The sequence below is a fragment of the Schistocerca piceifrons genome, chromosome 2 (assembly GCF_021461385.2).
Source record: "Schistocerca piceifrons isolate TAMUIC-IGC-003096 chromosome 2, iqSchPice1.1, whole genome shotgun sequence".
NCBI lineage: Eukaryota > Metazoa > Arthropoda > Insecta > Orthoptera > Acrididae > Schistocerca > Schistocerca piceifrons.
Genome location: NC_060139.1, coordinates 704,923,622 through 704,946,777, shown reverse-complemented (window position 1 = coordinate 704,946,777; position 23,156 = coordinate 704,923,622). Strand labels below are relative to the sequence as shown.

The 23,156-nt window shown below is 39.3% G+C and overlaps 1 protein-coding gene across 3 annotated transcripts in view; it reads right to left on the bottom strand.

Annotated features, from left to right (window-relative positions):
• The window catches only part of LOC124774939 (obscurin), a 694,794-nt gene that overhangs the window by 443,781 nt on the left and 227,857 nt on the right, over positions 1-23,156 (bottom strand). For all 3 annotated transcript variants that reach the window (XM_047249630.1, XM_047249632.1, XM_047249631.1), the window contains 2 exons: positions 9,854-10,018; positions 8,116-8,253 (listed from right to left, as the gene is read on the bottom strand). In XM_047249630.1, the coding sequence (XP_047105586.1) occupies positions 8,116-8,253; positions 9,854-10,018 (303 nt within the window). The remainder of the gene's footprint in view (positions 1-8,115; positions 8,254-9,853; positions 10,019-23,156) is intronic.

Sequence of the window (23,156 nt, the reverse complement as noted above, 5' to 3'; positions counted from 1 at the left end):
TAGCTTTCATTATAATCTTAATGTATGAAACAACCTTAATAAACATAGCCCAATTATATGCATATCTATTCATAATTTCACCTGTACAGTAGAAATTATTTCAATTTGTTCTTAAAACTGTCCTCATGTTTTGTCACTATCTTTAATTCACAATAGAGGTAGTCACATATTTTTATGGCTGCACATTCTTTCCCTTCTAGTGCAAATGTCACATAAAGTTCTTGACAGAGGTGGTCTTTTTTGTTCCTAGTGGTGCATTTATGAATTTTTATCTTCAAATTGTGATTTGTTCTTCACAGCAAACTTCATACAATATTAAATGTACCGTGAGGTTGTTTGAAACATGGCAAGGTGGAGCAGATCTACTTGTTGCAATTACAGTCCTTAAATAAGGTTTTTCTTCTTTTCCTTTTCAGTTTTTATTGTACATGTAATGCATATTACCAAAAATACTTAAAACTGCATGTATAGTTTTCACACCTCTGTAGTAACAGTATAATAAGTCAAGAGTAGCCATATATTCATAGTAAGATTTAATAGCAATCCTAGAAATATTTATTTTGTTATAAATTCAGCCATGAATCACAAAAAATTATTAACTAGGTAATTAATTTGGGTCTTCACACCTAAGTGAATCCAGTATATTATACAATCTGTGTCACTCCATATATAGATAGTACAGTCACATTAACCAGCCACACAAATTTCGTCACAAAATCTTTCAAGCCAGACATGTTTACATTATAAAGACATGAGGTATGTAATTATCTGGTTAATAAATTTTTGTGATCAATGACCGGATTTAAAACAAAACAAGTATGATCAGATCTTGAGGAAAAGTTTTTTTCATTATTTTTTTTTTCATGAAATAATCAAAACTTAGAATTCACTAAAACCATGAGCTTGTTATGGAAAGCTCATTTAGTAAGTCAGTTGGCATTTAGTAAGCACCAGCTAATGTTCCATGTTAGTTGTCATTAAACATTCAGAGAGTGAAGTTACAATGTTAGGTATCCACAGGCAAAATGAGTTGCTGGCCTATGTTATACTATCTCTCAAAGGTACTAACTACAAGCTAATCATCACAGGTTCCAAACAATAAATATAAATGAATTAAACAAATAAACTCGACTCTGTTGAAGTGAATCATTATTAACTGTTTAAGTTACTCAATAATCACTGGAAGAAGACCAGTAAATATGAACATCTGTGAGATTTAATAGGCATCCAAAACAAGACAGTAACATTAAATGTTGTTAGTGTGACTATCCTTACATAATGTTTCTGTACAATGAATACTTTCTTTCAGAGAGGGAAATTGTCTCAGAAAATTATACCATGTGAGATGAATGAATGGTACTATGCAAAGTAAGCTAATTTTCTGATACTCTTACCACCAAAATCAATAACCACAAATAAGAATGTCGCTGAATTCAATCAATTGAGACCTTAAAAGGTGATTTTCAATTCTAGTTTTGATCAATGTGCACATCTAGGAATTTTGAACACTACAGAAGGGAAGTTGCTACTCACCATATAGCGGAGATGCTGAATCGCGATAGGCTCAATAAAAAGATACCAACCATTTCCTCAACTGACTCTCCACAGTTCCTTTCCCTTTACCACATGGTGCCCTGCTCGTCACTATTGATGCCACCTCCACTAACATTCCTAATGCCCATGGCCTTACTGCTATCTAACACAGACACCCTATGGATTCCAAACCAACAACCTCCTTCCTAGTCTCCATGACCAACTATATCCTCACCCACAATTTCTTCTCCTTTGAAGGTATTACCTACAAACAAATCCGTGGTACAGTTATGAGCATCTGCATGGCATCATCCTATGTTAACCTATTCATGGGCCATCTAGAGGAATCCTTCCAAAATCCTAGAATCCTAAACCCTTCGCCTGGTTCAGATTCACTGATGACATCTTTGCTATCTGGATTTAAGGCGAGGACACCTTATTCACATTCCTCCAGAACCTCATCAACTTCACCCCATTTGCTTCACCTGGTCCTATTCAACCCAACAAGCCACCTTCCTAGATGTTGACCTCCACCTCAGAGATGGCTACATCAGTACCTTCATCCATATCAAACCTACTAACCACCAGCAATACCTCCACTTCGACAGCTGCCATCCATTCCATACCAAGAAGCCCCTTCCATGCGGCCAAGCCATCCATGGTCGTCACATCTGCAGTGATGATCAGTCCCTCTCGAAATATGTTGAGGGTCTCACAGAAGCCTTCACTGACTGTAATTATCCTCCCATCCTTGTACAAAAACAAATCTCTCGTGCCTTATCTTTCCAGTCTCCCACCACTTCCCGAAGTCCCACAGTCCAGCCACAGAGGAGCATTCGCCATGTAACTCAATACCATCTGGGACTGGAGCAGCTGAATTACATTCTCCACCAGGGTTTTGATTACCTCTTGTTGTGCCCTGAAATGTGAAATGTCCTATCCACTATCCTTCCCACTCCTCCTACCATGGTATTCCACTGTCCACCAAACCTACACAATATACTTGTCCATCATTACACAACTCCTGCTCCCAATCCCTTACCTCATGGCTCATACCCCTGTAATAGACCTAGATGCAAGACCTGTCCCATACATCCTCCTACCACCACCTACTCCAGTCTGGTCACTAACATCACCTATCCCATCAAAGGCAGGGCTACCTGTGAAATCAGTCATGGAATCTACAAGCTAAGCTGCAACCACTGTGCTGCATTCTATGTAGACATGACAACCAACAAGCTATCTGTCTGCATGAATGGCCACCGACAAACTGTGGTCACGAAACAAGTGGACCACCCTGCTGCTGAATACGCTGCCAAACATGATACCCTTCATTTCAGTGACTGCTTCACTGCCTGTGCTATATGGATTCTTCCCACGAACACCAACTTTTCTGAATTGCGTAGGTGGGAAATTTCCTTGCAAAATATCCTACATTCATTCCCATAACCCTCCTGGCCTCAACCATCATTAGTCAATGTCCTCACCCACCCAGCCCCTTCCCTATTCCCATTCCAGCACTACACAGCCATCATTCTGTCATCACACCCAGTCTTTCTATTTCTCTCCCTTTCCACTACTCCCCCCCCCCCCTGGTCCCCTGTCCAGCATCACCATACTATCCCTCCCCCTCCCTGCCCTAGACTCCTCCTTACCTCCACCTAGTCGCCACTCCCATCATGCACTAGTGCTGCTGCTCACAATGTGGTTTCAGTTGCCTGAGACTGCAGTTGTGTGTGCGAGTTGTGTTTGCAAGTGTGTGTGTGTGTGTGTGTGTGTGTGTGTGTGTGTGTGTGTGTGTGTGCGCGTGTGTGCAACTCAGCATCTCCGCTACATGGTGAGTTGTTTCGAGTGAAAAAGGTTGATAAATATTAATAACTTTTCTAATACAAAAATATTAATTATATCAATTATTTTATTTAGCATATGGCTAATACAGACATATCATGAAATTAAATTACATATACATATGTACATATTGACACACAAAAAACTTAAGTTTGTCTTTACAACTGAATATCCAGTCCTTCAATCCAGCGCACTGCATCTGGAGTTGTTAGCAGGAAGTCCTCTTCGGTGCCATGATAGGCTTGAATCCTGCATTCACTGACAATGTGGTGAACAGTCTGGTATGGAGCCCCACAGTCGCAGGCTGGATCAGGCAGCTTCTTCCACTTGGCCATGGCCAGTACGGATTCTGTTGAGAGTAGTCCAGGTCTTGCATGGTAGGTTGAATCCACTTGGAAGTTTAGCACCAGAGAAGATGTTATGCAGGTGCAAATCCGTCACTGCTTCCCACCGACCTTTCCATTCATCAAGAGGTTTGAAATCCTTAGCAACCATGTCAGCTGCATCACACAGAATTGGATGGCATGATTTCAGTCTCTTACGATTTAAAAGTAGCAGGTCACTATGCACATGTAGGTTAGAATTCCTGGAGATCTTGTGGAATTCTCTCATAAGGGCAGTACATCTGCATAGATCAGGAGGCATTATACCGGTTAACAGTGGAAGCCAATAAACTGGAGTAGACCTGATTGTGCCAGATATTATGCACATTGTCATATTCAGCTGGGTATCAACAAGTCTTGTATGATGACTGTTCATCCAAACAGGTGAACAGTACTCACCACTTGAGTACTCCAAGCCCAGAGCTGAAGATCACAGGGTGGTTGCTGAAGATCCCCAGGTTGTTCCACATAGCTTATGGAGGATGTTGTTTCGCCTCCTAAACTTTTGAGCTAAGTTAAGAAGGTGTTGTTTGAAGCATAGTGTACGATCCAGGATTACACCAAGATATTTTGGGTTCCAAATATGACGAAGAATTGTGCCTCTGAAACTTACTTCCAGTTTTACGTTCACCAACTGATTATTTAGATGGAAGCAACACACTTTTATTTTGGGTTGGAGTCTCCAGATTTTGAAGTAATTATCTAATATAGATTAATATTGATTAGAATCTCTTCTGTTGTCTTCATTTCCTCGTGTTTTACTGTTAGGGCCAGGTCATTGGCATAGCACTATTTTCTGGACGAAGTGTCAGGTAGATCAGATAGATATAGGTTGAACAGTAATGGTTAGAGGACTGATCCTTGAGGCAATCCATTGTTCAGCTTCCTCTCCTTACTTATGTTGCTTTCAGTGATTACCTGGAACTTCCAATCACTTAGCATGCTGTTAATCAGTAGAGCCATTGTTCTGCAGGGTATGATGCGGACAAATTTGTAGATAAGGCCTCCCCTCCACACAGTGTTGCTCACGTCCGTAGGTTTAACCTTAAAATACCCTTCACGTGCCTCCTGGGTGGTGCTAATAGAGCAACAGTGATTACAGGCAGCCAGACTATCCATAGGATCTCCTGGCAATGACATCTCAACTAAATAGCAGAAACAGTTCTTTTCAGAGGCCATTAACAAGAAACAATGGACCAACTATAAGACTCCTTCAACTAAATATCAAAAGCACTAGCAGGGCAAAGTGTGACTACCTGTCAAAATTTTTGCTAGACAACAATATTAATGTTGTCGCCATTCAGGAAACTCATGTTTCCAGCGAAGGAAATTCCAAAGCCGAGGTCAAATTCCTGGATTTTCTGCACTTGGTGTAACTTACCACGAGGTGTATGGAATTGCTACGTATGTCTGTAACAACATAAACGTAGCTTCACTGATTTCTGTAAGTGTGGAGGCAGATATACATACAGTTGTCATACAATTGCACGGTATTACTATTACAAATGTTTACAAACCATCCAAAACAACATGGCCCAATTTTGTCCTACACACAGCAGAATATCCTGCAATTTACACAGGAGACTTCAATAGTCACCATGAACTTTGGAAGTACTCTCAAAATGATGAAAATGGAGCATGTTTGCAGAATGGGTTGAAGAGAATAATCTGCATCTAGTGTTTGATGCCAAAGATCAAGGCACTTTCAGGTCAGCTGCTTGGGACAAGGATTCAAATCCTGACTTATGCTTTGTTAGCTGCAACGAGAGTGGCTTTCCCATCAACGCCACAAATAAAGTGATAGATGCCTTTCCTCACAGCCAACACATACCTGTAATAATACAAATTGGCTGCACGGTTCCTGTCATACGATCAACCCCGCATGCTTGATGGAATTTCCAGAAAGCTGACTGGATGAAGTTTTCAACAGAACTGGATAAGACCATTTGCTGGATACCTCCATCACATAAGAACTATCAATGCTTCATTGGTGCAGTAACAGCAACAGCTAAAAAGTGTATGCCAAGAGGATACCGAAAAGAATATGTTCCAGGATGGAATGATGAAAGTGAAACACTGTACTACCACTTCCAGCAAAGTGGTGACCCAGAGATAGCTACAGAACTATTGCCCAGCTTGGACATGTCTCAGAGGCAGAAATGGGCAGAAACAGCCGAAAATATGGACTTTACCCACTCGAGCAGGAAAGCATGGAGTCTTCTGAGAAAACTAGGAGGAAGTGCACCAGCATGCACAAAAAATTATGAAGTAACACCAGACCAAATTGCTTCCCATATCATTACTACCTCAAGAGTGCCTCCTGACAAGAAACATACAAGACATATCAGACGACAGCTTCGTGACCTGAAAAAGAAGGCATCTCCCTCATCTGAGTATGCCCATCCCTTCACAATTTCAGACATTGTCTCTGGACTGAAGGACCTCAAACCTATTAAGGCACCTGGATTCGGTGGTATCCATCCAGAATTCCTGATCCATATGGGAGGAAAAGCTAAGAAATGGCTGGCAGAATTCTTCACTAACATCCTGCTGACTGGTCAATTTCCATTGGAGTTTAAAAAGGCGAAGATAATATCTATTCTGAAACATGGCAAACCCAGCAACATGGTAGAAAGCTATCGCCCCACTGTTCTACTTAGCTGCTGCTACAAGGCTTTTTTTTTTAATTACATCAATAGTGGGACACCTAACAGACATAAAAGTCTTCTGTCATTACATTGAAAGCTATTACATGTCATTGATTTGATGTTATCATCTACTGAACTGAGAGTGAACACAACCTTGTTCACTGCCCTTTTGAGAAAAAGCAAAACCAATTTTTCCAAGCACACATTTAAAAGTAGTCATCTTAATAGCTTTCAAGATCTATATTTCTTCTGATTCTTGTGTAAGGTATTTTATACCAGATCCTCACAGGCATGGTCCTCCATGTCAGCACATGCAATGAGAATTGTGGTTAAAAATATTCTGCTACTTTTTTCCCTTGACTATGCAGAATAAACTCAGACAAATGTGGAAGAACATGATAATTAACCTATGTAACATACTCTGATAACTTTGAGTATTCACATGAGATTTTCCAAGGTTTTGACACAACAAACTTCCTATAGGTTAGTTTATGAGTTAAAAAAAGAGGAATGATAAGAGTGAGATCTAACTGAGTGGCATGATTGCCATATGTTTCTGAACTGTCTTATTGTGACGATTATGCTATATTTTTGTGTTCACTGAATGACTGTACATCATATATATCACTCGTCACCAATAGTCTGTCATGTATTCTCCGTTATTTAGATTTACAAATATGCAGTGTCTTTGTACAATAATTAATTGTAAGTTTTTGGCAATTAGTAAACTTTGAGCCACATGGTAGAAGAACAGTTAGTTTTGAACCTTACCAAGTATTTTTACATCACGATTTTGTAGTAATGCAACTCTGCTAATTAGTTTCTTCCTGTTGTGATTGTACATTTTGAATTCTTAATTAAGGTATACATATCGCAGTTCCATCCATAGACCTTGGGTTGACCACAAAAAAATGCTGAAATTGGGTCCATTGCTTTCCAGCACATTAGGTTAAAAAGCATTATACAGCACACTTGCCAATGATGACTTATTTTTAAATTTCTATAGGCATCATTTGTAATTTATATGGAATTCTGTTTCCAGTTAACCATAGAATAAGGGTATAATTTAAGAATATCATAAGCTGGATGCCCAGTTATAGCCAGATGCTGTGGTCCTGAATATAAATGTACTGGTTACCAGAAAGTGAAATATACTTTACTGGTAACGTTAGTTCTATTTAGATAATTATTAAGACCATCTCCACCATTGAATTATAAAACAACAGAACAGCAAGCTAGCACTCACTTTCAGGAGGAAAAATGCTAGTACTGCCAACAGAAATATAAAAAAGTCAACAACCTATTCCTAGCTTTCAGGACTATTAGTTCCTTCCTCAGAGAGGGAAGAAGGATACAACGGGGAAGCCTAGAAAAAAAGGGACAGAATGAGAGGAGATAGTCTTCACAACAGATGTCCCCCTCTCATCATGGACTCTGAATGATTTGCCTCTCATTTTCTCCTATCCCTCTTCCATCCTGTAGCAAGGAACTAATAGTTTCAAAAACTAGGAATATGTTTTTCACCTCTATATGCACTAGTCGGCAGTACTGGAATTATATCTATGATGGTAAATGCTGACAAGCTGATTGTCTCTCTGTAATATTATTATTTTCTCAAGTCATCTTTCCTTAATTACTGTTTATTTCAAACTTTTATTCCTAATCTTCTTTGTAACACACACATAACATATTATTTTACTTACTTTGACAATATCCTTCAGAACAAAAACAGACCGGTCTTCAGATATCCGCCGAACCTTACAGACCAAAATGCGCGCCTTGAACAAAAATAAGTACCTCTCTTTATGCTTTCCTTCTTTATCTGTTACTGTGAACCAGTCCTATAATGAAAACAATATGAATAACAATTAACAATTTTTTTGAAAAATTGACTCTCAAATTACTAAACTAATTAGCATATTTGGATTTCCACTAACTACTAATTAAACATGGAAAATCCAGGATGGAATGTAACAATATTATGAAAAGGTAAGTTGATACTCGCCATATAGCGGAAATGCTGAGTCACAGATAGGCACAACAACAGGACTCTCTCAATTAAAGCTTTTGGCCATTAAGGCCTTCATCAAAAATAGATGACACACACACACACAAATGTAACTTCCACACAAGATTGTAGTGTCAGACAACTGAAACCACACTGAGAGCAGCAACACCAGTGCATGATGGGAGTGGTGACTGGATGGGGATAAGGAGGAGGCTGGGGTGGGGAGGGGAGGGGAGGGATAGTATTGAGGGTACCACCCTGGACTGGAGTAATTGAATTACATTCTCTGCCAGGGTTTCGATTACCTCTCATCCTGCCCTGAAATAGGAAATGTCCTGCCCACTATCCTTCCCACCCCTTCCACAGTGGTATTCCACTGTCCATCAAACTTACACAATATACTCATCCATCCTTACACAACCCCTGCTACGAATACCTTACCTCTTGTCTCATACTTCTGTAACAGACTTAGTTGCAAGACCTGTCCCACACATCCCCCACCACCACCTATTCCAGTCCAGTCACTAACATCACCTATCCCATCAAAGGCAGGGCTACCTGTGAAACATGTCATGTTATCTACAAGCTAAGCTGCAACTATTGTGCTGCATTGTATATAGGCATGACAACCAACAAGCTGTCTGTTCGCACGAATGGCCACTGACAAACTGTGGCCAAGAAACAAGTGGACCACTCTGTTGCTGAACACACTGTAAAACATGGTATCCTTCATTTCAATGACTGCTTCACAGCCTGTGCCATATGGATCCTTTCCATCAACACCAGCTTTTCTGAATTACGCAGGTGGGAACTTTCCCTGCAATACAACCTAACCTCCTGACCTCAACCTTTGTTAGTCACTGTCCTCACCCATCTGGCCCCTTTCCTGCTCCCATTCCAGCACTACACAACCGTCAATCCACCATCAAACCCAGTCTTTTTATTTCTCTTCTTCTTCACTACTCCCCCCACCTCTCCCCTTCCCTCCATCTAACCTGCAGCAATTCACTGTCCGCCATCCCCACCATACTATCCCTACCCCTCCCTGCCCCAGCCTCCTCCTTACCCCCACCTAGTCACCACTCTCATCATGCACTGGTGCTGCTGCTCACAGTGTGGTTTCAGTTGTCTGACACTACAATCGTGTGTGGAAGCTACATTTGTGTGTGTGTGTGTGTGTGTGTGTGTGTGTGTGTGTGTGTGTGTGTGTGTGTGTGTGTGTGTTTGTGTGTCATCTATTGTTGATGAAGGCCTTAATGGCTGAAAGCTTTAATTGTGAGAGTGTTTTTGTTGTGTCTGTCTGTGACTCAGCATCTCTGCTTTATAATGAGTAGCAACTTTCCTTTTCATAATATAGCCACTAATTAATTCATTTGAATACATTTTGCAGGACTATGAATGAAAAATAATATATTTAATTTTGCTGTACTCACGTGTTTTAATAGCCTACCAAGCTTATGGATGTTACCGTGATACCCTTCAATGTTACTAATAAACTTGATGTCGTCTGCCCGATGGGGCACAGCTAGCATCAAATCAAGAGCTTTTTGGAGGTCGCTAGTGTCTTCGCCAAGTCGAGAAGAATACTTCACCAGCTCCTGCAAGAAACAAAAACACAACTGAGACTGCAAAGTGCAACAAAAGTAAATTGACTCTATAAGTACATAATTTTGCAATAATAAAACTGCTTCACTGTCATTTTAATTATCTGAGTATGTGGTTAAAAGGGGTGTGGAACTGGATATGTACAGTTCTGAAAGTTGTTGAACAAAGAAACTGTATGAGATATGTACGTGACTGATGTTGCAGAAAATGAAAAGTTATTGAATGAAGATAAAAGAAATGGCAGAACACATGAAGAACTAGTGTAAAATTAATTTGAAGACAATGTCAGAGTGATGGGCCTCAGAAACAGAACGGTGGAGGTTTTTAGATGAAAGAGAGTATATTGTTCAGAAAAGATGCCTACTGTAAGATATAACTGACTGGAGATATACTCCAGAACAACTTGTGCAAAAGACCAGATATTGTGTAAAGGAGTTAGGGGAAACTCGTCAGTTTGTATTTTCTCAAATGATCAATAAGCAACATGTTATTAGCAGAGTACAGGAAACAACATGCATACATGGCTGGGAGTGAAATCATCTATTGAAGGTCTCCACTGTTTATTAGGAAAGATAGGATTAAATTTTTTTAAGTGTAGCAATAATGAGGACTCAGGGACAAGGAAGTTTCATATCAAGGTCTACTGCACTCGAGCAAAAGAATGAACTTAAGTATTTCTATGACTCAGTAGCCAGTGCATATGATATACAGGGTGTTTCAGTAAGAGTGTGTAAAAATGTAACAGGACACAGAGAATGGTGACTGGAATTGTGAATTGTGTTTTATTCATCTCATGATGTACATTTGCAATCCATTTGATTTGCATACAGGAGACATGTCAAAAATTTATAAAACAGTTACAATGATTTTTACATTAGTAAATAATGGCACTATAATAAATAATAACACTATAAGGATATTTCTTGAAATGTGTAACACATTGTATCCAGCTCAAATTTCCAGTTTGTCCCACATGAATTCATCCACTGAGTAATAACATTTCAGTGTGAGTACCTCATATAGTTTTCTTTTAAGTGAATCTAAATTCATCTTCCCTTTTAATTTATTACAAATTTCCATTCCCATATAGTGAGGTCACTAGGAATTTGAGGTAGGGAACTTGGGGCTGGAGAAACCAGCTGAAGGAGATAGGGAAGTAAACTTGTCTATTGCTTTGTCAAACATTACTGTTTTCCAGCTTATTTACAACTAACATGCCTATAAGTTTGTAAATATTGTGCTGTTTATTTACATGTACATTCTTTATTTCCTGCAAGGAAACAAGGAGGATGAGCCTGAGTATCAGTAAGTCAAGACTTCTCTGTAAGGTGGTCTGTTATATCGTATTCACATCGTCCCATGACTGAATGTGCTATGAATCAATGACAGACCCATTCATTACTCAGTGCCATGGAGAGACATACAGTACAATACGATGGAGCAGTACTGGTACAGTTTCACAGAACTCACTGACATGCATCTTGTGTATGGGGAAGTACATTGCAATGCTCCCGGTGCTGAAAGGCTCTACAGGGAACGATTCCCTAAGAGGCATCATCCATCACAACGAGTGTTTATTTCTTCCAATCGATAAATGCAGCAGAATGGTTCATTGGAAGATAGAAACAATGGACCTGGCAATATGAGGACCACTCACACACCTCATCTCGAAGGAGAGGCCTGCGAGGTCACCTGACCTGAATCTCCTTGATTATTTCCTGTGGGGTTATCTAAAGTTACTTGTGTATGAGACCCCACAGAATACAGATGTGGAATTAGTTGCCAGAATTGTAGCTGCCTGTGATGTGATTCGAAACATGCCAGGGATATTTCTCAGTGTGTGTCAGAATCTTGTTTGCCAATGTCATGCTTGCATTGAGGTTAATGGCCGCCAGTTTCAGCACATTTTGTGCGATGCAGCACACATGGTATGTTCACTGTGTCATTGATGGTATTTACAGTTAACTGTAATTAATGTAAATAAAAATGTAGACAGTAACGTGATTTTATTCCAATTATTTAGCTGGCTTCTCTGACCCCAGGTTCCCTACCTCAAATTGCTCAGTGGATCAGCCACTATGTCCTGTTAAATTTTTGCACGTTCTTACAGAAACACCCTGTATATGACATCAAAATCTGGAAGAATTTCCATAAAAGGTGAGTACTTAATGGGCAGTATAAATTTTTACGACAATCATGTTTTAGACCTCATTCACTGTGATTCCTCTGCCAAAATATGTAAATTAGTGCCAGCCAGAGTGGCCGTGCGGTTCTAGGCGCTACAGTCTGGAACTGAGCGACTGCTACGGTCACAGGTTCGAATCCTGCCTTGGGCATGGATGTGTGTGATGTCCTTAGGTTAGTTAGGTTTAATTAGTTGTAAGTTCTAGGCGACTGATGACCTCAGAAGTTAAGTCGCATAGTGCTCAGGGCCATTTGAACCATTTTTTTGTAAATTAATAAAGCAAAGTTTGAAATATTGGGTGGACTGGGTGATACAGATGCCTATAGTCATGTCCATACGGGTCCCCAGGAATTATAAAAATCATGGCAAATGGAGCTACTGAACGGTGAGGATAAAAGTTTTCGAAAATGACAGCTAGCAGATGCCTTCTGTGATAACAGAATTTTATTTTCCCATTATTGGTTTCAAGTCACCTAGTGACTCATCATAAGCTGCTCAGGTATATACAAATATTTCACTAACATACAACAATGATAAATATGATAAGAAGACAGATGAAAGTCTTGAGTCATATCCTATCAGCTCACTGACATTCCATTTCCCTCTCACCAGTTTGTGTGACATATTATTTGTATGTTTTATAATTTCACACATGATAAATCCTGGTGCAGTCATTAAACTTAATCTTGCACTTCAACTTTCATAAACACCACATATCCTAATGATGGACTGTTTGCTCTGACTGTATAGATTTGTAGAAAGCTCACAGTTCAAGACATATTAACACTGTACATTGTATATTGTCTCCAATGATTTCTGTTAAATAACAGGAATAAAGCTAGAGAAGTAGATATATCCAGAAATATAATAACCAAAAACATAACTGCAACACACAAAAAAAGATTTCTGCTGACGGAAGACTGTTGTTGTTGTTGTTGTGGTCTTCAGTCCTGAGACTGGTTTGATGCAGCTCTCCATGCTAATCTATCCTGTGCAAGCTCCTTCATCTCCCAGTACCTACTACAACCTACATCCTTCTGAATCTGCTTAATGTATTCATCTCTTGGTCTCCCTCTACGATTTTTACCCTCCACACTGCCCCCCAATGCTAAATTTGTGATCCCCTGATGCCTCAGGACATGTCCTACCAATCGATCCGTTCTTCTAGTCAAGTTGTGCCACAAACTTCTCTTCTCCCCAATCCTATTAAATACCTCCTCATTAGTTACATGATCTACCCACCTAATCTTCAACATTCTTCTGTAGCACCACATTTCGAAAGCTTCTATTCTCTTCTTGTCTAAACTATTTATTGTCCACGTTTCACTTCCATACATGGCTACACTCCATACAAATACTTTCAGAAACGACTTACTGACATTTAAATCTATACTCGATGTTAACAAATTTCTCTTCTTCAGAAACGCTTTCCTTGCCATTGCCAGTCTACATTTTATATCCTCTCTATTTCGACCATCATCAGTTATTTTGCTCCCCAAATAGCAAAACTCCTTTACTACTTTAAGTGTCGCATTTCCTAATCTAATTCCCTCAGCATCACCCGACTTAATTCGACTACATTCCATTATCCTCGTTTTGCTTTTGTTGATGTTCATCTTATATCCTCCTTTCAAGACACTGTCCATTCTGTTCAACAACTCTTCCAAGTCCTTTGCTGTCTCTGACAGAATTACAATGTCATCGGCGAACCTCAAAGATTTTATTTCTTCTCCCTGGATTTTAATACCTAATCCAAATTTTTCTTTTGTTTCTTTTACTGCTTGCTCAATATACAGATTAAATAACTTTGGGGAGAGGCTACAACCCTGTCTCACTCCCTTCCCAACCACTGCTTCCCTTTCATGCCCCTCGACTCGTATAACTGACGTCTGGCTTCTGCACAAATTGTAAATAGCCTTTTGCTTCCTGTATTTTACCCCTGCCACCTTTAGAATTTGAAAGAGAGTATTCCAGTCAACAATGTCAAAAGCTTTCTCTAAGTCTACAAATGCTAGAAACATAGGTTTGCCTTTCCTTAATCTTTCTTCTAAGATAAGTCGTAAGGTCAGTATTGCCTCACGTGTTCCAGTGTTTCTACGGAATCCAAACTGATCTTCCCCGAGGTTGGCTTCTACTAGTTTTTCCATTCGTCTGTAAATAATTCATGTTAGTATTTTGCAGCTGTGACTTATTAAACTGATAGTTCAGTAATTTTCACATGTGTCAACACCTGCTTTCTTTGGGATTGGAATTATTATATTCTTCTTGAAGTCTGAGGGTATTTTGCCTGTCTCGTACATCTTGCTCACCAGATGGTAGAGTTTTGTCAGGACTGGCTCTCCCAAGGCCGCTAGTAGTTCTAATGGAATGTTGTCTACTCCTGGGGCCTTGTTTCGACTCAGGTCTTTCAGTGCTCTGTCAAACTCTTCACGCAGTATCGTATCTCCCATTTCAATTTCATCTACATCCTCTTCCATTTCCATAATATTGTCGTCAAGTACATCACCCTTGTATAGACCCTCTATATACTCCTTCCACCTTTCTGCTTTCCCCTCTTTGCTTAGAACTGGGTTTCCATCTGAGCTCTTGATATTCATACAAGTGGCTCTCTTTTCTCCAAAGGTCTCTTTAATTTTCCTGTAGACAGTACCTATCTTACACCTAGTGAGGTAAGCCTCTACATCCTTACATTTGTCCTCTAGCCATCCCTGCTTAGCCATTTTGCACTTCCTGTCGATCTCATTTTTGAGACGTTTGTATTCCTTTTTGCCTGCTTCATTTACTGCACTTTTATATTTTCTCCTTTCATCAATTAAATTCAATATTTCTTCTGTTACCCAAGGATTTCTACTAGCCCTCATCTTTTTACCTACTTGATCCTCTGCTGCCTTCACTACTTCATCCCTCAGAGCTACCCATTCATCTTCTACTGTATTTCGTTCCCCCATTCCTGTCAATTGTTCACTTATGCTGTCCCTGAAACTCTTTACAACCTCTGGTTCTGTCAGTTTTTCCCAGGTCCCACCTCCTTAAATTCCCACCTTTTTGCAATTTCTTCAGTTTTAATCTACAGTTCATATCCATTAGATTCTGGTCAGAGTCCACATCTGCCCCTGGAAATGTCCTACAATTTAAAACCTGGTTCCTAAATCTGTGTCTTAGCATTATACAATCTATCTGATACCTTTTAGTATCTCCAGGATTCTACCATGTATACAACCTTCTTTTATGATTCTTGAACCAAGTGTTAGCTATGATTAAGTTATGCTCTGTGCAAAATTCTACCAGACGGCTTCATCTTTCATTTCTTAGCCCCAATCCATATTCACCTACTATGTTTCCTTCTCTCCCTTTTCCCACTGTCAAACTCCAGTCACCCATGACTATTAAATTTCGTCTCCCTTCACTACCTGAATAATTTCTTTCATCTCATCATACATTTCTTCAATTTCTTCATCATCTGCAGAGCTAGTTGGCATATAAACTTGTACTACTGTAGTAGGCATGGGCTTCATGTCTATCTTGGACACTATAATACGTTCACTATGCTGTTTGTAGTAGCTTACCCACAATCCTATTTTTTTATTCATTATTAAACCTACTCCTGCATTACTCCTATTTGATTTTGTATTGATATCCCTGTATTCACCTGACCAGAAGTCTTGTTCCTCCTGCCACCGAACTTCACTAATTCCCACTATATCTAACTTTAACCTATCCATTTCCCTTTTTAAATTTTCTAACCTACCTGCCCGATTAAGGGATCTGACATTCCACGCTCCGATCCGTAGAATGCCAGTTTTCTTTCTCCTGATGACGACATCCTCTTGAGTAGTCCCCGCCTGGAGATCCAAATGGGGGACTATTTTACCTCCGGAATATTTTACCCAATAGGAAACCATCATCATTTAACCATACAGTAAAGCTGCATGCCATCGGGAAAAATTATGGCTGTAGTTTCCCCTTGCTTTCAGCCGTTCGCAGTACCACAACAGCAAGACCGTTTTGGTTAGTGTTACAAGGCCAGATCAGTCAATCATCCAGACTGTTGCCCCTGCAACTACTGAAAAGGCTGCTGCCCCTCTTCAGGAACCACACATTTGTCTGGCCTCTCAACAGATACCCCTCCGTTGTGGTTGCACCTACGGTACAGCTATCTGTATCGTTGAGGCACGCAAGCCTCCCCACCAACGGTAAGGTCCATGGTTCATGGGGGGAGGGACAGAAGACTGATAAAGACATAATGGAGGTGAAGCACTGGCATTCTTTTGGAATTAGATGTTCCATTATATGGAAAGAGAGAGAGAGAGCAAAGTATTAGAAAGTCATCTAAGATTTAAGGAGCGGTGAAACAGAGCTGAAATGGACAGTTTGTAAACTGACATTTGAGGTGCGTGATTTTCCTGTCTAACACTCCAAATATTCAGGAACCGACTGATATTTTTGAAAAGTATGTCTTTTCACATGCGTTTCAATGACATCTAAGGATAATGTCTTCCACAAACGTCTCCATGTCTACAAGGCAAGCATGCCAAAATTAAATTGTTCACTGAAGTGTGGCTGCAGAAGGTGTGTGGGCCAAAACATTGGAAAATGGAGCAGTAACAATGTATTATTAGATCAAAGAATTATATATTGAATCAATAGAGTCAGTGCAAGTTTGGTCTCAAATACTTATGTATTGTATAATTTAAAGTAGTATTTTATTATAAATAAAGGTGGAATAATGAAGTTATTAATTATTTAAATAACAAAATACTACATCACTTATGTTTTTTTTTTTTTTTTTGCATGGTGCTGTGTATGGAAAAAATGTAACTAGTGCACTGTTTTATTACTTAAAATGACACATTGGTAGGTTTTCTAAAAACATAAATTTGATGAATGACATTAAGTCCAAATATTGTTAGATTTTATGGAACAGGGCACCGTAAAAAAGAAATCTGAGCTTGTAGTTATAAAATCATCAATTGAGATTACATTTCAAGTGACTGAATACCTTCAGTTATGTAAAGAGAAAAAACAACTTCTGCAGCGTTTGAGAATGTGTGTTTTTATTAGCTCTGATGGAGGACTGTATTTTAAAACTAAGCAAGATACTGTCTGTTGTCTGTTGCTCACGACCTCTATTATTCGGAGTAGTGATTTTTCTTTGTACACATACTATTAAGACATATTGACATACAGGTGTTTTTAAAAACAGATCACTATTTGACTTAAAGAAGTACACTGTCTTACCAGAAACACTTAGACATTCATCTCAATGAACGAAAATGAGAAAGACTACCATTCATCTGTAACTAACTGTCATGTGACATGTAGATTCACACAACAGCATGCGCACACACACAAATATCCAAATGCACCCACCTGTGACAACACTATCTACCCTACACTGCCACAACTGTGGATGAGTATGTTGTTTTATGTGTGAAAGTATGTACTAAACTACAAAAACAATCGTAATTTACAAGTTAGTAACTTCTCTGTACAGTTATGTGGTTCTATATGGTAAGGATCAAAAGACAGAGATTGGGGATGTCTTTATTATTTTTGTTGTCTTCATCATGGAATTGCTGTTATTGTAATATTTAGACAGTCTTGTTGACATTTAAAACAGTCATTATTTTTTATTTTCTAATTTCAACACAATACTCTTTAACAAGTTAGTTTGACAAGTTAGAAAAGGAACTGTGGAATTGATGAACATTTGTAAGCTATTTGGTTTGCATACAGGAGACATATCAAAAATTTATAATACAGTTACAACGATTTTTACACTAATAAATAATAGCACTAAAATAAATAATAACACTATAGTGATATTCCATGGAATATGTAACACATTGTATCCAGCTCAAATTTTCAGCTCATCCATTGAGTCATTTCAGTGTCAGTGCCTCATACAACTTTCTTATAAGTGGACCTATATTTATCTGCATTAACTTGTTCCCTTTTAATTTATTACAAATTTTCGTTCCCATGTATTGATTTCCCTGGGCATACAGTCTGAGGCAGTGGGTGGCGAAAATAAAATTTTCTTTGTTTCTAGTTCCATGTGAATGGACAAAATGGTTGCCCTCAAATAATTCATGTCTGGTGTACAAGAAGATAATAGTCTCATACATATATAAGGATGGCAGAGTTGATGTTTTAAATTTTCTAAGTAATGGATGATATGGTTCTTTATCATTTGCAGTGCACATATTTCAAATAATTTTTTCTGGTTTTTTAGTACTCGCACTATGTTTGTCAAGTTACCCCAAAAAAACAATACCATACCTAATAACAGATTCAAAGTAGCTTGTGAATGCTACTTTTCATGTTGTTGTAGTTGATAATATCTGCATTGCAAATGCAAAGCTGCTCAGTTTGTTTGCTAGGTATTCAATGTGTGCCGGCGAGCTCAAATTTTTATCTACATTTAAACCTAAGACTTTGATTCACTCAACTTCTTATTTATCTTTGTTGTTGTGAACAGCCTTAATCTGGTGACATTTTGACTGTTTTGTTTTGAATTGCATCATTTGAGTCTTAGATGTGTTTAGATTCAAACCCATTTATCTGATAACAGGTTTCTAAGGTACTGACGGTACCAGTCACCGATTTGGGAATTTTCTTCCAAATCCCGGTTTTCAACTAAGACAGAAGTATCATCTGCTGTCAGAACTGATGGGAAGCTGATATTTAATGGTACACCATTAACATAGAAGAGAAATAGGATTAGGCCTAATAAGGAGCCTTGTGGGACACCCTGAGATTATTTTTTTTCCAGACAGAAAAATAATTTGTGCCACTTAAAGAGATGCTAAATCTTTGCTTTCTGTCTGATAAGTTGGATTTAAGCCATTGTAGGGCACTGCCGCTATATTCGTACTTTTCATGTCTGTAAATAAGCAATGCAACCTTATTCCTCTTGCCTAATGATGCACTTATTTTCTCTATGAAACTGTTCACTGCATCTATGGCATTTTTCCCCTGCTGGAAACTAAAGTGATGGTTTAGAATAATTGAATATTTTGTAATGAAGTTTTGGATATGGGCGACAGCAAGTTTTTCAAATATTTTAGATACGACTGGGAAAATTGAGATAGTACAATAATTTACCATGATCTCTCTTGATTCCTTCTTGAAGTGTGGTTTGACTTCAGCACATTTCAGTACCTGTTGGAAACAGCCCTCTTCAAAACATTGATTTATTATTTGAGCTAGTGGGCTTGCAATTTTATTGTGTACCGCTTTAATAACTTTGGTGAGTATTCCATCTCAACCTGCAGATTTTTTCGTTTTTTAATGTTAAGATAGCATTTTCTACACCCTCCACAGAAACTTTTAAAAATTTTGTAAAGTTTTCAGAGTTTTCATTTAGGCGAAAGGGATTTACTTTATTGTGATAATCTGTTACATCTACATCACACTTTGCTACATCTATTTGAGTTAGACTGACAATAGTATTTCCTTCAATGTCAATTTTTGAAATTTCTTTACTGTAGGCTTTAACACCTAACTCAGATTTGATGAGTGACCATACAGCTTTTGTCTTATTTATGTGGCTTAAAATTTGCCTGTTATTTGCCAGTTGTTTTGTTGCCTTGACAGCTCTTTTAAATATGTTTTTATAGAGCCTAATATTTTCATTGAAATCAATATCTGCATTATACTTTCATTCTCTATGCATTTTTGGAAAGGTGAGTACAGGGTTATCAACATAACACTGATAATGTCCACCAATGTTAAGGTTTTTTTCCCTCAAATCAACAAACAAGATTGGATGACAGCCTGAGTTCTAATGCTTTCTGAAAGCTTGCAAGTTATCACATGATTCTAAGTAAGAATGGGCAAACTATTAATTACAAGTAACAGTTTACAACATTCCAGTTCCTGACAGGTAACAGGTTCCAGAAACCAGTTATTTATTAAACAGTTTCAACATAGGCCATGAAGTATACTGAAATCCTTGAAAAAGTTCATGTTACTTTAGCAATATCTTCTAAATGTTCTATGTAGTTGAGGAAATTATTTTTAATTTTAGTTATTATGATCATGCAATCACACTTTGTTCTTGAAACAAGAATTCAAATTTTAAAAAATCTTGTCCTGGTGAAATTTTTTTCTTTCATGTCTTGTTGATCCCAAATCGTAAGCACTTCAAGTGGGATCAGGGTTGAGTTAAACACAAAGATATTTATAAAAAAATCATGGTTTACATTATTGATCTTTGTTTCTTAAAAAGTTAAACATTACATGTATTACATCTTTTCTGTCCTGGAGATATGACTGCAGCAAATTACCTGCAACGTCCCTTATTCCAACTAACTTGGCTTTCTGTGTGAGAATAAGGTAACTGAGAGAATCAAAAAGCTTTTGATAACTCACAGAAGACACCAATTGCATTCATTTTTTCATTTAGAGACTCAAGAACTTCATCTGCATGGGTACAAATTACATCATCATCTGTTGAACAGCCTCTTTAAAAGACAACCTGAATCTTGTTGATACCTCTGTTCCTCTTGAGGTGTTCAGTAATTCAAGCATGCATTAATTTTTCTAGAATTTTAGAGAAAACTATTAATAACGAAATAGGATAGTAGTTAATGAGCTCAGCTTTGACACTCTTCTTGTAGAGGGGCTTCACAATGAATACTCGAGTCTTTTGGGTACACTGTCTTGTTTAATTGAAGCATGAAAAATATGGCACAAAATATCACTTATCCATACACCTAAATTATTTCAATAAATTATTAGACAGATTATCCACCCTTGCAGAATCCTTACTTTTTTGAGACAAGATAACTATTCAAATTTCTTCTACAGTGACAGGATCAAGGCACAATTCAGAGATTATGTTGGAGTATGCAGCTTGACATAAAATCATGGCTTCATCAACAGAGAAATTACAGCCACTTTCTTGAGTAACTGACAGGAAGTGTTTGTTAAAAATTTCAGCTAAACTTTTTGGAATGCAGGTGTACAAGCAACACCCTGACTGCACAGAGCTATCTGTTCCCCAATAAGACAAACAATGGAAATTCTAGGAAGGAATCTAACAATATTATCAAAAGCCTAGCTGCTACTCACCATACACTGGAGACGCTGAATCACAGAAAAGCACAATAAAAGAGTGTCGTAAACTTAGCTTTTGTCCAACAAGGCCTTTGCCAAAAATAGACAACACACACACACACACACACACACACATACAAACACGCAAAAGCAAGGCGCATACACACATGATGACAGCTGGAGCCAGACTGCGAGCAGCAGTGCATTATGGGAGAGGCAACCAGGTGGGGGTAAGGGTTAAGAAGGAGCCTGGGGCAGGAAGGGGGAGAGACAGCAGGGTAGGGGTGGGGGACAGTTAAGTCGTGCTGGGACTATACAGGGATGAGGTAGAGAGTAGGGCAGCTAGGTGCAGTCGGAAGGTTAGACAGAAGGTGGGGGAGTGAGGGGGGTGGGGGTAGCGGAAAAGGAGAGTAGTAAAAAGACTAGGTGCATTGGTGGAATACAGAGCTGTGAAGTGCTGGAATGGGAACACGGAAGGGGCTAGATGGGTAAGGACAACGGCTAACAAAGGATGAGGCCAGGAGAGTTGCGGGAATGTAGGATATATTGCAGAGAGAGTTCTCAAATGTGCAATTCAGAAAAGCTGGTGTTGGTGGGGAGGATCCAGATGGCACAGGCTGTGAAGCAGTCATTGAAACGAAGAATGTCGTACTGTGCGACATGCTCAGCAATAGGGTGGTCCAGATGTTTCTTGGCCACAGTTTGTCACTGAACATTCATGTGGGCAGAGCACTTGTTGGCTGTCATGCCCACGTAGAATGCAGCACAGTGGTTGCAGCTTAGCTTGTAGATCACATGACTGGTTTCACAGGTAGCCTTGCCTTTGACAGTATAGGTGAGGTTTGTGACTGGACTGGAGTAGGTGGTGCTGGGAGGCTAGGTCTTGCATTGAGGTTTGTTACAGGAATATGAGCCATAAGGCAAGGAGCTGGGAGCAGGGGTTGTGTTGGGATGGACGAGGTAATTGTCTAGGCTAAGTGGGCAGTGGAATACCACTGTAGGGAGGGTAGGAAGAATAGTGGGTAGGACATTTCTTATTTCAGTGTATGTCGAGAGGAAGTGGAAACCCTGGTGGAAAATGTAATTCACTTGCCCCAGTCCTGGGTGGTACTCAGTCAGGAAAGGAATGCTCCACTGTGGCCGGATGGTAGGGCTTTGGGGGATGTTGGGCGAATGGAAAGATAAGGCAAAAGATGGCTCTGAGCACTGTCTAGAACTTAGAACTAATTAAACCTAACTAACCTAAGGACACCACACACATCCATGCCTGAAGCAGGATTCAAATCTGCAACCGTAGCGGTCACTCAGCTCTAGACTGTAGTGCCTAGAACCACACGGCCACTCCGGCTGGCGAAAGATAAGGCACAGGAGATCTGTTTTTGTATGAGGTTGGGAGGGTAATTACGATCTGTAATGGCCTCAGTGAGAGTCTTAGTTTATTTCAAGAGGGACCTCTTGTCACAACAGATGTGATGGCTATAGGTGGCTAGGGTGATGGAATGGACTTCTTGGCATGGAATGGGTGGCAGCCGTCGAAATGGAGGTATTGCTGGTGATTGTTAGGTATGATATGGACAGAGGTACTGATATACCCATCTTAGAGGTGGAGGTCAACATTGAGGAAGGTGGCTTGATGGGTTGAGTAGGCCCAGGTGAAGTGAATGGGGGAGAAGGTGTTGAGGTTCTGGAGGAACATGAATAGGGGGTCTTCACCCTCGATCCAGATCATGAAGCTGTCATCCATGAATCTGAACTAGATGAGGGGTTTGGGATTCTGGGTGTCTGGGAAGGATTCCTCTAGAGGGTCCACAAATAGGTTGGCATAGAATGGTGCCATGCAAGTGCCCATAGTAGTACCATGGATTTGTTTGTAGGTAATGCCT